This window comes from Danio aesculapii, chromosome 14, assembly GCF_903798145.1.
Source record: "Danio aesculapii chromosome 14, fDanAes4.1, whole genome shotgun sequence".
In the NCBI taxonomy this organism is placed as follows: domain Eukaryota; kingdom Metazoa; phylum Chordata; class Actinopteri; order Cypriniformes; family Danionidae; genus Danio; species Danio aesculapii.
The window spans coordinates 23,611,446-23,627,873 of NC_079448.1; the positions used below are offsets into that span (position 1 = coordinate 23,611,446).

Sequence of the window (16,428 nt, forward strand, 5' to 3'; positions counted from 1 at the left end):
CATTTGTGTTTTGTCAGCAGAGGCCTGTAACACCGGATGTTCATGAAACAATATTTTTAAAAATCATATTCTTAAAAGAGCAGTTTAATAATAAAAAACGTAACAACTGTAAACAGTTGAATGGGTATTTGCTTGTTTCCATGGTGGTGGAAGTTATAAAGTTACAGTTCAGATTTTACTGTAGTTTTATGTCATAATTTTGGTTGATAAGTTAACAAAAAAGCTTTTGTACACTTTAAGAATTTGATTCTTTAATACTGAAATAAGCCATTTGAAATGTACACTAATAGTGCTGCGCTGTTGTTTATCATTTTTGTTAATATTTAGATCTGCATAGAGCAGCATTAATATATGTTCTGCATCTTTGTTTATAACTCTATCCTTATCTATAGACATAAGGATTTCCTTCTCATTTGCATGAAAATTCCTCAAAGTGTTGTGTTATAAAACTAGAAAACAGAATCGTGCGCACATCTGAGATTCTCAAAGGCAGGTGCTCAATCAAAAACAAGCACAGTGGAAAAAGTCAAAAGAAAATCGGCACACTGCCACTTTAGCTCTCACATTTTTTTTTATTGTAACAACGTTTCGACCTACTTGGCCTTCAAACTTGAAAGACATTCATTTATATTGTTTACTGTTATCCTCTCTACATGTCCTATCTGCAGTCTTTAGCAGGGAATTTCTGCTGCTCAGAGGCTCGCTTACCTCTTGAGAAGAAACGTTCCCAATCCCAATTGACCTTTCACAAACCTTGCTCCACTTATCAATGTCCAACAAGTCAAGATCAGCTTTGTGCTCTCCTATCAATTTGTTCTCTCTCTGGAGAAATAGTGAATAATTTCTGCACAAACTACATACTGAATTCAGACAAAAGTAGACATAAAAGTCTGCAATATGCATATGAGGGAAATATTCAGGATGTGAGCATATTTAATAAAGACTGAAGTTATAGCCTACAAGTATTATAATGGTCAGGTTTGGATCATTTTAATATACTTCAAGTGTTACAAATTAATTCCCTAACACATGCAGGTTAATGGCACGCAAATGGTGGCATCTAAAACAAGACAGTAATGCATCTATGAAATTCTATGAGACAGAAAAGATTGATTAATTGTTTATCTGGATTTCTAGGCTATCTAGTTTAGGTTAGCTCATCTACTTTTTTTTAGTATAGACTAACTTTCATATATATTTCATTCATAAGACTTGCCAAACAGTCAAAAACCATGCTCTGACAGATCAGCAGGCACATTTGAATGTGGATGTAAATATGTGCATTTGAGCGTATTCACTGATGGTGAAGGTGATTCGAAGTTACCGGATGAGTCTAATTTATCGTTTTGGATGAGTCGATTTTAGTGATCATTATTTGATGGTTGTTGTCTCGGGAGAACATACAACATACAATAAGGGTACTTATTAGAAATGCTTCAACTGATCAGCCGGTGATTGGTATCGGACGATAATCACATTTCATGACTCGATTGGTACTCGCTAATCTGGCCGATCCCATGAACTGATCACAAGTGTCTGTTCACGTGTTTACAAGCAGAGGATTGCTTTTCTGGAATCTTTGTACATATAAGAACTGAAAGTTCTGTGTTTTCAACAATATTGCAAGTTCATTAAAACCTGGCTGGAAATATTAGGAAAAAATATATATTTATGAATATTTAATAATATAACTTACCATAATACACTTATTGTAATAAATGTTTAAATAAAAAGTAGTTTATTGGCCTGTCTTCTTTTATTAAAAATGTAATGGATTTCTAAGTGTGCATTTTAATTTCTTATGCATCAAATATGGGCTCCAAACTTCCAAATTGTTTTGTTAGTGATTTTTCTTACCAATTTTTGTTTTATCTGTTTTATCTATTATTTTCTATATGCTGCTTCTGATCCTGACATGTCCACACTTAATGGTTATAAGACACATGTTTTAGGAATTATATGCAACAACTTTAATTTATTCTCTCAGGTAATGCATGATCTCCACTTGAGTATCATACTTTGAGTGAAAATGTGCTTTATGCATTATAAAGCTTAGGCCGATCTGACAAGGAATAGGTATGCGTATCAGTTGCATCCCTAGTACTTACAAATCCTTGACCATTTTACACTTATATTCCCACTCCATTTTTAATGTTTTAAGTTTGATCTAGTACAAATTTATGATGATGTTTTTACTGCATGTTTAAGTGGACTTTTTATTTTTGGTTATTATTTGTATTAAAATGATCACAGAATGTATACAAGAAATGTTTTGTTTCAGGGTGTCTGCGGGGTCTTAAAGTATTAAAGTCTGATAAATCAATGTAGAGAAATTTAAGGCCCTTAAAAGTATTAAAAAGTCTCAAATGCTATTTTGCTAGGTATTAAATGTTATATCATTTTTGATTATGCAAAGTATGGTTTTATGCTTAAGTTTGCCCAAAGAGCATAGAATCACCAAGAGGCGACACTCGCTATTTTGTTGCTATTTGGGAAACAGATGCTAGTGTCACGCGGTGGCCATTTCGGAATGAAAATTCCAATAGGAAAACAGCACGGATAACTAACATTAGACCAAATGAATTAAAATATTGAGTTAAATATGAGTTAAAATGAGCACATTCCCTTTGAAAAGTAACATTTTAAAACATTTTAAAACAATATCCCAATGAAAAATTTTCCAAAATGTTGACGACTAAGTTTAATACATCTGATATCTAAAATATCTGTTTCACATATAACATAAAAATAAGGTTAACAAAATAACTTAATTACTATTTTTTGTGTTTGTTTGTTTTAAGCAAATTAAGCAAAAACTAGTATACACAACAACAACTATATTATCTGGTAGTTTGTATGGCCTCCATGATTTGTAATGACAGCACTAAAATCATAAATAAAAATAAATGAAAATTTGAAGAAAGTAGCTTTTTAAAATAAAAACTTTATTAGTCTTTTTAACAGACATGTACTATTATAATATATATTCCAACATGTTAATCTGTTATCAACATCCCATTTTGAAAGTCATGTTAATTTAATTTAACACGTCCGTATTAATATATGTTATGCCAGTGCTTAAACTATTAAATTAAAGTCATTTAAAGTAATTTCACCTAAAAGTGACAGTTTCAAGAAAACAAGTATAGTTAATATATTAAACATCTGTAAAATAAACTATTAAAAGTGCTGATAATTACCAGTCTATGATTGTAAGTGTTGTATTGTCGTCTTTCAGGTTGTATTTCAACTTTGATGCACTTTTTAAATGAATAAATAAAAAACAAAGCAGCTGCTTGCCATCGCGAGATCCAACGGCCGGCCGATCGCTTTCACTCCAGAATGGCGGAATCGCTGGGCACTGTAGTTGCAATGGAACGTTCTATTGAGTGTCGCCTCTTGGTGATTCTAAGCTCTTTGGTTTGCCTGAGGCAAAACTGCGAATCTCTCTTAAGTTTATCGTCTTTTTTTATATTTATTTTGTGTTGTCACTTGTCACTTTGTGTACACTGGAAGCTTCTGTGGCCAAAACAAATTCTTGTGTGTGTGAAGCACACTTGGTAATAAAACTGATTCTGAATATCAGGATGCTGTGTAGTTTACGAAATCAATGAAATCCTTCTAGATTTGACATCATGCTGCATGATTGTTTACTGCAGTAACCAAGGCAACACTATTATTTCTGCAGTTCTATAGACGCCAACCTGATTTTTATTCAGTATATGAATAATGTTTTAGCTTTGGATTAGTTTCTTACATTAATATTTAGTAAATATACTGTAAGTTAATCTCTCCAGTGTTTCTGGTTGAAAAGTGGTTATAAGGTCTTAAAATGTATTGAAAGAGTCTTTAAAAAGGTCTTAAAAGGCATTGGATTTCAATCTCTGATTCTGGTATACTCTGTGTTTTGTGCTTCTAAAAAATGTTAGAATTAACAAAAATATATAATAAGTAAAAGCTGATGAGTGGTTATGTCAAGAGAAGGGTGTAAAGATGGCATGAGATCATTAAATGCAAAAATAACATTTCCTTGTGGGTTTACATGGTATTTCCTGATGTTCTTACTCATCATTTCCCTTAACAGCCTATATATATATTTTTTATTGCCAATGTGTGAACAGCTTCTCATGAAACTTAAAAAATGAGACTGATTTTTAATGTGACTCAGGATGAATTAGCTAGTATAATCTGAAGAAAACTGTGACACACAAAATGAAGGCTCAATGTACAGAATAATGCAGAATGAGCTGTTCTGTATTGTAATGTCTGTATAATGAAGAGACGATTGATTCATTCAAAATGTATTTGCCGCTTGTTAAGTCATGACCTATGAAAAACTGTTTCCGGGTTTAAGCTGCCACTCATTTGAATAGAGAAAATATTCATTTATGACCACTTTTTAGTCATATTACACATTAAAGCGAATTTTTATAATAAAATAACAGTAATAAATAGTAATAAGTAGATAGTAAAATAAAACTGCTTTTATTCTAGCTGAAATAAAACAAATAAGACTTTCTCCAGAAGAAAAAAAATATTATCTGACATATTGTGAAAATTTCTTTGCTCTGTTAAACATTGTTTGGGAAATATTAAAAAAGCAAAAAAAAATCCAACGGGGGCTAATCATTCTGACTTCACTACATCACTTTGTAAACATTTATTATTTCCATTTGTTTAGTCTCCCCATTCAGTTTAATAGAGTGTTTGGACCCGGAAGCTGCTCTACGTGACGTCACAAACGGATAGAATTATTTATACCATGATTATAATAGCGTAATTTGAATGAAGATATGCAAAATATTTTATTCATCCAAGTCACTCCCAGTAGCCTGGGTGGCATCTGAATGTTCGTTAACTGGATATTTATTTATTTGTTTTTACTTTTATCCAATTAAAGATTGAAGCTCATTCAGTCTCATGTGTGTTTGTGATTAAAGTAAAAACTCATGGCTGCTGTTCAAATAATGGCCACCGGTGTCGCTAGTAACAAGGGTTTCTCAATTCTGCTTTAAATAAATAAATTCTCATCTCTGTTAAAGCTTATGTTTCTGGCCTGTGCACACACCACTTAGGCTTCCTCTGTTCAATAATTCTTTCCTTTTTGTATGTTTCAGACGTGCGATCATGATGACGAAGATGTTGAGATCGCCGTGGACAATGCTGCTTTTATGGATGAGTTTTTTTCCCAGGTCTGAACTTCTGTATATTTTACAGCTGTATTTGTGTATATACACGTCTCTTTAAATGCTTTAAATTTAAACAAGCTTTAAATGTGTGTCACTGGGGTGTTGTGCATTTTAAGGGATCTTGTTTTTTTTTTTTTTTTAGATTGAAGACATCAGAAACAGCATTGATAAGATCGATGAGAATGTGGCCGAAGTGAAGAAACTTTACTCCGTTATTCTTTCTGCGCCAACGTCAGACCAGAGTAAGACACACACACACACAAACACACACTCAATGTGGGCATTTTGACCAGTTTTACACTTACGACCTATACGTTACCAATAATTAATAAACAAGATAGACAAGAATTTACAGACGCTTGTTTTCACCACAGGAAACAGAAATGGCATTTCTGAGTTTTATCTTAGATTAATTCAGATTACTGAGACTGTGTTTTTCTTAGAATTGTGAATTAACACCCCACATTTATGGCTAGTTTAGGTTTATCTTGCTGTTTTGAAAAAAAAAAAGTCAGAAATGCAAGATGTCAATCAGAATTGGAAATGCATTCTCTTATTTTTTTACCTGTGGTGGAAAAAGACTTGCATAAGTTGAATAATCATCCTTAGTGTCCCACCAGTGACAATTAACCGACAATATAAACAAGCGATATTGCGTTATACAACAGTTCGACAACATTATCGTTTATATAAAAAAGAAAAGCAAACACAGAGAGTCTAAAAATGCTTTTGTGTATGGTTTCTCCACCATTCCTTCACATCTGCAGCTGACGTCAGAACAGCAGAAGCCGTTACTAATTCACCAATGTCACTTTAGAGCTAGTATTTTGAATGATTCTCTGGCGTAATATCTGAAGTAATGACAAAACAGGTGATTTTGCTCACATTTTAAGATTATAAGGCTAAACAGCATGACATGCTATCAGTCTAGAAACATTTCTCAGCATTTCTCTTTTGCAATTGGGATATCACAATAATTTTACCCAAAAAAAGCCAAAGTAGCGCAAACACTAGCAGATTGCTGTTGTGTTTGCAATAAGGAAAAAATCTAAACACATGCAGGCAGTTCTCCTTTTAGTTGATGTAGGGATTGTTAGGATATGAGTTAGGTTGGGTTAGAGTTTGAATTATTTTGGTTTACAAGTGTTGTTAGCAATATTGTCTGAATTGATGAAATTGTGAATGTTGAAAAGTAGAGGTTTTAATCCGTTATGCCATTCCTTCTGGAAAGGACCTCAATGGTGATAGTTTTGATTTTCAGCATGATAATGATCTGCAAATTGCAGTGAAATCCTATTTGGAGAAAGAAAACTGTTGATGAAACACAGAGAGTCATGAAATGACCTCCACAAAGTCCTGAATATTATAGAGGCTGTATGAGATCATCTGGATAGAAATAGAAAGATTACACACTCTAAACCTAAAGAAGAACCCTGGAAAGTGCTAAAAGAAGCCTGATATAATGGTGCAACCTCTGAGCAATAAGATATTCCTCTAGGAATGTTTAACAATGACAAAATCTACACAAAACTATGATTAGTCTTAGCTTTTTACCTTCCACCATTCATATACCTACATTCTAACATCTGCTTTCTTCTCCCTGAACAGAAACGCAGGATGATTTGGAGGCGTTAACTAATGATATCAAGAAAATGGCCAACAATGCTCGGAACAAACTGAAGAGTAAGTGCTCTTACACGTATTCTGGCCTACTTTGTGGTTTTCTCATTAGATCAGAGAACTAGGGCACGCAGTCCTAGGCTTGGCTTTGTAAACAGTTCTGACCCAGAAGTATATGAGTCATTTATCCACCTTTACAAAAGCAGTGTTTACCCTGTGTCCGCGTTATTGTAGTACAGAGAAACTGTTATAGTTTCGTTTAATATATCATATTGGTTGTTATTTCTGTATTTTAATTATATTTGTAAAGTTTTATTATTAATTTTAAATGTAATTTTCATAAGATTTCTGTGTTTATGTAGTTTTTATTATTTCTTTTTAGAATTTAAATGTAAGGCTGCGTGCGAAATCGCCTTCTACTCAGTAGGTACTGCATTTGAATTTAAACATACTACTCGGCCATTAGAAAAGTGTGTTCTATACAGTATGAATGTGAGCAGTGTAAATGGAACTCGGACGTACTACATCTGCCATTTAGGTCACATGACCTAGCCACGTCAGTGGCGTCACTTCACTCCTATTAATGAATTCTCTCGCGATGCATCATAGGATAGCGTAGCGTCCATTGGATGCACACTTAAGAATCTCACCGGAAATAGTAGGTTATCCGGGTACTTCCCACTTACTGTTCGGACGTATTACTCTATACTGTAGTATGGGAGTGTTTGATTTTGGACGCAGCTTTAGTTTTAGTTCTTTTAGCACTTCAAGTTTAAAACCTTTGACTTTGACAGTGGCGTGGAGGAAGCTATCCCAGAACATTTGGTAAAGTTCTAAAAGCTTGAAGTTTAAAGGTGCATTGTTTGATTTATTTTAATTTGTTGGGATGTGTTAACATATTGCTAGTATTTTTATTAACATGTTGCTAGTGGGATTTTATGTTGTAGATTATTGTTAACTTAACCACATAACTTGTTTCTAACTTGTCGATAGCATGTTTTAGGGCATTGACAGCATGTTTCAGAACATTACTATGACGTTTTAGAATGCTAAAATGTTTCCAGCAGAAGGTTGTTAGCATGTTGTACCACATTGTTGTCTTGTTTTACCACATCAGTAGCATGCTTAACATGTTGCTGAAATCTTTTAACATTGTTCAAAGGCCCAAGTTACTTTTTATGTTTTGCTAATGTCTGATATTGTCAGACTGAAGGCCAAGTTTTTCTCTGTGTGAATGAATTCTCCAGGCAGCTGATGTTGTTATGTTGTCACATTAAGTGTGGCACAAAAGACTGAATTAGATTTTAGCTCTGATCAGCCATAGCATCCAGTCTGAGATGCATTTGTAAAAATGATTACACTATGTGATTTAATGTGGATTGAGTCATGTATGAAAAAATGTATTTTTCTGCTGTTCAGACTTTCCTATGCAGTAACGTCAGCTGCAAAAATCAGTGTTCATATTTTTTCATCATTAATTTTTTACTATGTGTCTTTAGTATATATTGACAGTAGTTTTTATGACCCCATGTGGTGAAAATCCTGCTCTTGATGTAGTATATATGTCTGCTTGGTGTTTTTGCTAAGTGCAAAGTCATCCAGCAGCAGCATTTCAATGTATTTTCTTGTTGAAACTGCCAAAGACCAGATTTGTGTACTTTTGTGCAACTCTAATCTGCTTTTAACTATAAAATATGCAAGTAGTGTGTTCATATAGAAAATTCCAGTAAGAAAAAGAAAAACTTACTCAAGTGATGCAGCTTTTATTACATAGTGGAAGGGGCAAGATTTTAGACAATAAATGACAAATTAACCTTATAAACTTATGGTTCAAATACTTGACGGTTTAGTTTATAAGTGCATAGTGCATAATCAGGAGCAGCCGTAACCTAAGTGGTTTGATAGTTGGAGGTTTACAGGTTCAAGTCCAGGCACTAACAGGGTTTGAATGTGGGCCGAGTGAATAACAAGCACTCTCTTCCACACTTAATACCTTGGCTGAGGTGAGTCCCTCGAGCAAGGCACAAGGGTTGCCAGGTTTTAGCAGCGACCCTAGCTTAGTGGCCCAAAACCAAGTACAATAATATCAAAAATAGCCCAATAACATCAAAACTCAAAATATACCTTAGCCTATTCACAAAATACATATTTTACATCTACATTTATTTGCTTAATATATATAAATTGCAACTTGCCGTTGTGTAAAGTTTACTTCTGCTAACTCGGTGAAAGTGGAACAGGTAGAGCTGGTGTAATTGGGTTCAGATGAGGGCTAATTTGCATATACATGGTTCCACATATACTTAATGAGGTAAGGCACAGTGTTATATCCAAACCATTTTAAAACAAAGAAATTCACAGAATAAAAGCATAAAAAATATGTAATTTGGTTATTTTTTGTATTTGTTTCTGGTCAGCAATGATGATTTTTTATGCTTTTAATATGAACTATAATTGTCCTGCCCTGTGTGTATGTGCCCGCACAGCCATTGAAAGGAATCTTGAGACAGAAGAAGTGGAAAGAGTATCAGCCGACATGAGAATACGTAAATCACAGGTGAGTCAACATCCTGCTCAAATATCACACACAAAAGCACATTTCCCATTAACTCTGCCCTCATGTTTCTCCTCCAGCACGCTGTTCTTTCCAGAAAGTTTGTTGATGTCATGACCAAATACAATGAAGCTCAGGTGGACTTCAGAGAGAAAAGCAAAGGTCGCATTCAGAGACAACTAGAGATCAGTAAGGGAGCTCACTCGTGTCTGACTAAACACCAGCACACAAGACTATGCTTCAATACAACACGTGGTTGAACCCTGTCAAACTGACACTGTGTTATTCCCCTTTTCTGCCTTTGACTTGCTTTTGTTCTGCTTCTCGCTCTAGCCGGTAAAGCCACAACTGATGAGGAGCTGGAGGAGATGCTGGAGGGAGGAAATGCAGCTGTTTTTACAGCAGGGGTAATGAATGCACCAAGACCGACCATTCATAACTTCTCTGGTCTTCATAACACACTCTCATTGACACTGTGTGGGATATGTAATCTAATAAAGGGGTGTTTGTGACACCCTTGTCAGCTAAAAACAAATACATTTGATCTGTTTTGGCTTTTAAATGGAAAATTTCAAACGAAAATGTAATTTTATTTACTCATCATCCACTTGTTTGAGTTTGTTGAACACAAAACAAGATAATGCTGGAAAAACAAGCCATTGACATCCATAATCGGAAAAAAAGTATGGAAATCAATAGCTGTAGAGTGTAATGAACACATTTAACATGTTATTTAAAGGCACAGTTCACCCAAAATCTGAATTTCCTCACTCAAGTGGTTCTAAACTTGAATTTTGACAGAACAAATTAATTCATAAAAGTTTAGAACCACTTAAATGTGAGGATATTTTCATTTTTGGATGAACTGTCCCTTTAAATGACACGATCATTACTCTCTCCCGTAATACTTTATTTAAATTAATCTGAATATGTATATAGGCTAATCTTACGAGCTACTACAAACCATAGATTTAAAAAAAGAAAAAATAGGCTACTATTTTAACAGGGTTTAGTCAAATTTTGCACCCCAAACATCCATGACAGATTTGAATGGGCTAAATGCACAGCTAGTGTTTTTCAGCCAATGATGAACTTCCTTTGTAAGCTTTATGTGACTATTTTCAACTTCATAAGGTTCTTTTTACAGCAAAATCATTACAAATATAATCAGTTAAATAGGGCGACGCAGTGGCGCAGTAGGTAGTGCTGTCGCCTCACAGCAAGAAGGTCGCTGGTTCGAGCCTCGACTGGGTCAGTTGGCGTTTCTGTGTGGAGTTTGCATGTTCTCCCTGCGTTCGCATAGGTTTCCTCCGGGTGCTTCAGTTTCCCCCACAGTCCAAAGACATGCGCTATAGGTGAATTGGGTAAGCTAAAATTGTCCGTAGTGTATGAGTGTGAATGAGTGTGTATGGATATTTCCCAGAGATGGATTGCAGCTGGAAGGGCATCCGCTGCGTAAAACATGTGCTGGATAAAATGGCGGTTCATTCTGCTGTGGCGATCCCGGATTAATAAAGGGACTAAGCCTAAAAGAAAATGAATGAATCAGTTAAGTAGACTTAAGCTTCCACTTGGTTAAACTGTAAAAAGAGATGACCGTTTAAACGCAGATGCCATCGCTAGCGCAGAAACTCCACTGAAAATACTGGGGTAAAATTATTTTCCATATTTTAAAGACATGGCGCGAAAAAATATAATTGAATGCTGTGCTTCTAGTTTGGTCTGATACCCACTTTATATCGTATCTCAGCCAGGCAGTGACGAACGCTGTTTTTAAAGAAATCAGATCTAATCGCAGCGATTTTGTATAGGACGAGAATTAACCGGAAGCCCTGGGGCTGGCTGGCTGAAATTAAAAGTCTATGTGCATATACCCCATTGAACAATGTTGGCAAGTAATCATGGAACCAACCTATGTGAATTAAATAAATAAATCATTTTAAAAGCACAGCCATTCAAAACGAAGGTCATCCATGCTTATAGTAAAGCAATCCTCAACAGAATAGTTTGAATAGTCAGGTGGAGATTAATCTAAACACAGATGTTGGATAGCAGTCATGCAGTGAATGTAAATAGTTGAGACAAAAATTAATAATGACATTTGCTGAAATGTGCACCACTTAACATAAAAGGAGCTTTTTATCCACCCAAATCACAAGCTATAGGAAAAGACAAATGATTTGGTTAAATATTAGGGAATGCTCAAAATTAGACTTTGTTCACCACTAAATCATAATGTTCACCACTAAATCGTTTTTACTTAGAAATGTTGACTCTGGTTGACCTGTGAATTCTCACAACATTCAGTATACTGCCATAAATGAAACATTTGGGGGATTAATTGTTTCCTGTGATTGTGGTTACTGTGTAAATACACTCTTATCTCATAGTCTAAATGCAGCTTCAGCAGAACTAACTGACCCACAAACTTCTTAATGCACACACCATATTTATTTTCATATAAAGTAACAATCCAATGCTAATAGTTGCTTTTCATTTAGATATTGTTGTAATAACTATCACTCTAAGGCAATCACTAGTTAACTGGGATTAGAAACAGTGCAAATTATATGGGGGCTTGGTGGGTAACAATTGTACTAAAGTTTGTACAAGTGTACAGTATCTTTTTAAAAGTTTTCATTTGTATGTAAAAGGTCTATATTAAAGTATATTACATAAAGTATATATTAGTATCTGGAGTATACATCTTACTCCTAGAAATATAAAATAAATGTCATCTTTGAATTCCTTTGAAAATGTACCTTCTGTGTAAAATGAAAAAAATGTAACCTTCCATTTAGAGTTATATAATTACATTTAGATTTTAAAAAATATATTAAAAAAAATAAATAATTATATACACATTATATAAATATGTATGTATATATATATATATATATATATATATATATATATATATATATATATATATATATATATATATATATATATATATAAACACATGTTTACAAAATAACTACTAATGCGTTAGTTAATGCACTCTCAGCCACATGAACTAATTTTCATTAACTAACCTTGACAAGGATGAATAAATGCAATAATAAATGTATTGTGCATTGTTTGATCATGTTAATAAATACATTAACTCTGTGTTCTCTTTTCTAAAGTGTTACGGTAAATATCAGAAGTTGATACATGCTTTCAGTATCACCTTTGCTTAAAATGACTGTATCAATGTAAATGTTGGCAGTCTGCTACAACAAGAACAAGCTCTGAGGGAGTAGAGTAGTATCATGGTCTAAACATAGACTTGAGAAACACTCTTTACTTGATTTAAACACCCCCCCCCCCTTTTTTTTGTAATTTTTTTTTATTTTGTTGTTTTTTAGGAAACGGGTTGATGTGAGGGAGAATAGTGTGTAAAATGTTTCCTGTGTCTACATGATCGTTATTCTATAACTGTGTAATCTTTTGTAACATGTGAACTGAAAAAAGTAATAAATATATTGTACAAAAAAAGTCTTTGTATGAAACAACCCTACTCCCAAAAAAGTTTGAGCTTACAGGCATATTGCAATGACAACATGAATTTTAAGCTATTATGGGTCATGTCAAACCATCAACAGTTAAACCCAGCTAACTAATAACTGTACACTGTAGAAAATGCTGGGTTTCACACAATCAGTTTGTGTTGGGGCAACTTGAAGGAATTAAGTTTACTTATTAGTTTTTACAAATGTAAGTGGACAATTAAGTTGTCCCAAAAAATTCTCAAGAATTGTGTTGTTTCAGCTCATATTAAATATAGTAAAGTAGTTGTAAAAGTAGTTTGAACGAACAGCAAACATTATTTTTTGAGTGTACGAAGAATAACCCCCTGAATGGTCTGCTGTTTGTGTTATAGATTGTGGATTCAGGGATCTCCAAACAAGCGCTTAGCGAGATCGAAGCACGTCACAAAGACATCGTGCGTCTGGAGAGCAGCATAAAAGAGCTGCACGACATGTTTGTGGACATCGCCATGCTGGTGGAAAGCCAGGTAAACTCCATCTTTCATCACAAGCACCATCTCCATCCTTTCATACTCCCAGTGTTTTTCGACTTCCCTTTCATCATCACACATTTCTTTCTCTTCCTCTTCCTCTCTGTCTCTAGCACCTTTTTCTCCTTTCTTCCTTGTTCGAACTCGCTCTGTTGCTTGCTAAGTCATATGCAACTGGTTGGAGTGACTTCCCATCAGCCCCTTCTTTCACACGTGAGTGCTCTCTGTGTTTACAATGACTTTTTCTTCCCTTCACTTTTCCTCTCATTCATTTACATGATTCGATGACAAACAAGATTCACCCATTACATCATAATGCATCATTTGTTTAAAATAACTCAAGTCTATGGCTCTTCTAAAAACCCTGTGAGCTGCCCATCTGGTTGACATTTTAAGCATCATTGGTAGAATGAAAGCTGCTCCAAAAAAGTTTAAATTATATTGCTATGATTTGGTCAAAGCTAATTCAGTATTGCATTTGTTATTTAAGGATAAAGGTTGGCAGTGTTAATTGTGGTGGTTTGAGAAAGCCAACATACTTTTATACTACATAAACTTATTCTTCCGTCTTCTTTTTCTTCTTAGCCTATTTTAAGAACATTGATTAGACGTACAAGTGTGTGGTTGGAAGCTTGATTCCGAGGCCCCGCCTCTGTTGCCTCTGGCTCCATCAGGCAGTCCTTCTGCGCATGCCCAGGCTCTAATTTCAACAGTGTTTTGTGACAGTTTGTGACCGTCATGAGACGTTTTGCCTTCAAAGCATTCAATGGGCAAAGGCGCTGTTGCGTCGTCCATATTTTTTAAAGTCATTGGTTTAAACTTTTGATGTTGACAGAACACTTTTCTAGTGTTATTCAGTGTAAATACACTAGATGGATGTGCATAAGGAGTTCATGAGTAGTTAAGAATGGGTTAATGATTATGTGCCCCTCCCAAGTACAGTCATGACATAATTATATATTAACAGCTCATGAGTTCATGATGGTTAAATGAAGCATAAACTTATGTGGTAATCAATGCATTAATTAACAAACAATCATGTAACAAGTAATTAATAGTAATATTCACACATGAATTCATGTGACGCATGTTGTAGTTAAAGTCAGCGATTGGTGCACGCCTTAACTCATCATTAATTTATAATAAAGTAATGTTTAGTTTACATATGAATGCATCATTATTCATGTACTGTTATTGTAAAGTGTTACCCGTGATTCTTTACTTAATGTTAAAAAGAACAGCACTTATTGACAAGTAGGGTTGCACGGTTTACCGGTACTATGGTAGTATCGTGGTACTATTGCTCCAAAATACTGGCGATGTCAGTGTAGTTTGTAAACTGTAGTATCGTCATTAATGGTTTATCTTCAATACATAATGTTGCATGATGTGGAAAAGTCACTAAAATGCTCACGCGCTTGTGCAACAATAGACCATTTGATTTTAATAGTCTGTGGAGCACTTTAAGGTTGTAAAACTGTGTAGAATTCACACCTTTTATGGTAGCCTATTGCACGTTTTCTGACGCTTTAGTTCGAACGCACATCTGAATCGGTTCATTTCTGTTCCTGTCAATTTAGTTGCTACAACAACTGCAACAATCTCTTAAAAAGAACAACTCACAAAGTGAAATTTTTAGGTACATTGGATTCTTACCTGATAAGACTATTAAAAAAACAACAACAACAACAAAAACAACAGAAAAAAACCCCAAAAGAGCAACAAGAAACATTGAAACAATTTTTGCCCACTTCATACAGCCTAATTTGCCCTTTTTGTAACGATTTCGTTTGGTATAATTTGTATCTTTATTTTAATGTATTTTTTGTTGGTCAGTTATCTACAAAATAAACAAACAGACCTAAATGCATTTTAGGTGATGTGCAAATACTATTTTCAATAATCTGGGAATTATGAATCCAATTCAAGTAGGCCTATTATAACATAAAATATATTATTTCTGACCATTTTCTTTATTTCACATAGTTGAGTTACGAAATACAGTACCGCAATACTACTTGGTATCACAATACTTCGGCTGGTAAAGTATCCTTATATGAATTAATGGTATCGCAACAACCCTATTGACAAGGATTATGATCACTTATGAATCATTCCTGAATGTATGTGATAATATCATACAAAAGACAAGGGAAAATAAAAAAAATTCAAGCATAAGTGACCATTAACTAACTAGGTTGCTGCTCATGAGGTGTATTTCAAATCAATCACTTATTATGTCAGTGTCAGCTGGGTTTCTCTCTATGTAGACTGTAACCACTGAAGCAGTTCACTAGGTTTTGGAAAAGAGCTAAAATAATATAATAAATCCACATGATTTTTAAAGGTCTGATACCGTGTTGACCAAATTATTTTGCTTATTAACTGCTTGCTATGGAGACAAACTGAAAGGTAAGACATGTGGCTGTTTGTCGCAAATAGTCAACAAGCTTTCTTTGAACATAGTTCATTGCTGTGCACCGTCATTGTGTTATTATTAAAAATGGCATTTCCTGTGTTGTCCTGCATGCTCTGGTGACATTTTCTGTTGACCAATAGCATTCAGCAGTGAGTCTAACTTCACCCTTTTAGTGCCGAACTGTTGTATCAGGAACTCTTACGAAAAAGGTTGCCAAAAAAGTGGTATGGATCTGTTCACTATTTTTGTAGCTTTGGACAGTGGAAATGAAAATAAATGTGCATCTGATATAAGTGAAAATTATTCTGACTACTGACCTCACAGAAAACATCAAAAGATCAGAAACAGGGTGTCCGCAGGGTCTTAAAAAGTATTAAAAGTTGATAAATGAATGTAGAGAAATTTAAGGTCCTTAAAAAGTATTAAAAAGTCTTAAATGCTATTTTGCTATTTTGCATTGCTATCATTTTTGATTTTGCAATGTATTTTTCTATGCTAAAGTTTGCCTGAGTCAAATCTGCGAATATCAGGATGCTGTGTAGTTTATAAAATCAATGAAATCCTTCTAGATTTGACATCATGCTGCTTTGTTTACTGCAGTAACCAAGGCAACACCATTATTTCTGCTGCTTTATTGGCGCCA

General features: G+C 34.4%; 1 protein-coding gene across 2 annotated transcripts in view; it reads left to right on the top strand.

The window, feature by feature from the left end:
- The window catches only part of stx3b (syntaxin 3b), a 43,874-nt gene that overhangs the window by 20,604 nt on the left and 6,842 nt on the right, over positions 1-16,428 (top strand). For both annotated transcript variants that reach the window (XM_056472221.1, XM_056472220.1), the window contains exons 2-8: positions 5,118-5,192; positions 5,332-5,431; positions 6,798-6,872; positions 9,296-9,366; positions 9,444-9,552; positions 9,697-9,770; positions 13,229-13,363. In XM_056472221.1, the coding sequence (XP_056328196.1) occupies positions 5,118-5,192; positions 5,332-5,431; positions 6,798-6,872; positions 9,296-9,366; positions 9,444-9,552; positions 9,697-9,770; positions 13,229-13,363 (639 nt within the window). The remainder of the gene's footprint in view (positions 1-5,117; positions 5,193-5,331; positions 5,432-6,797; positions 6,873-9,295; positions 9,367-9,443; positions 9,553-9,696; positions 9,771-13,228; positions 13,364-16,428) is intronic.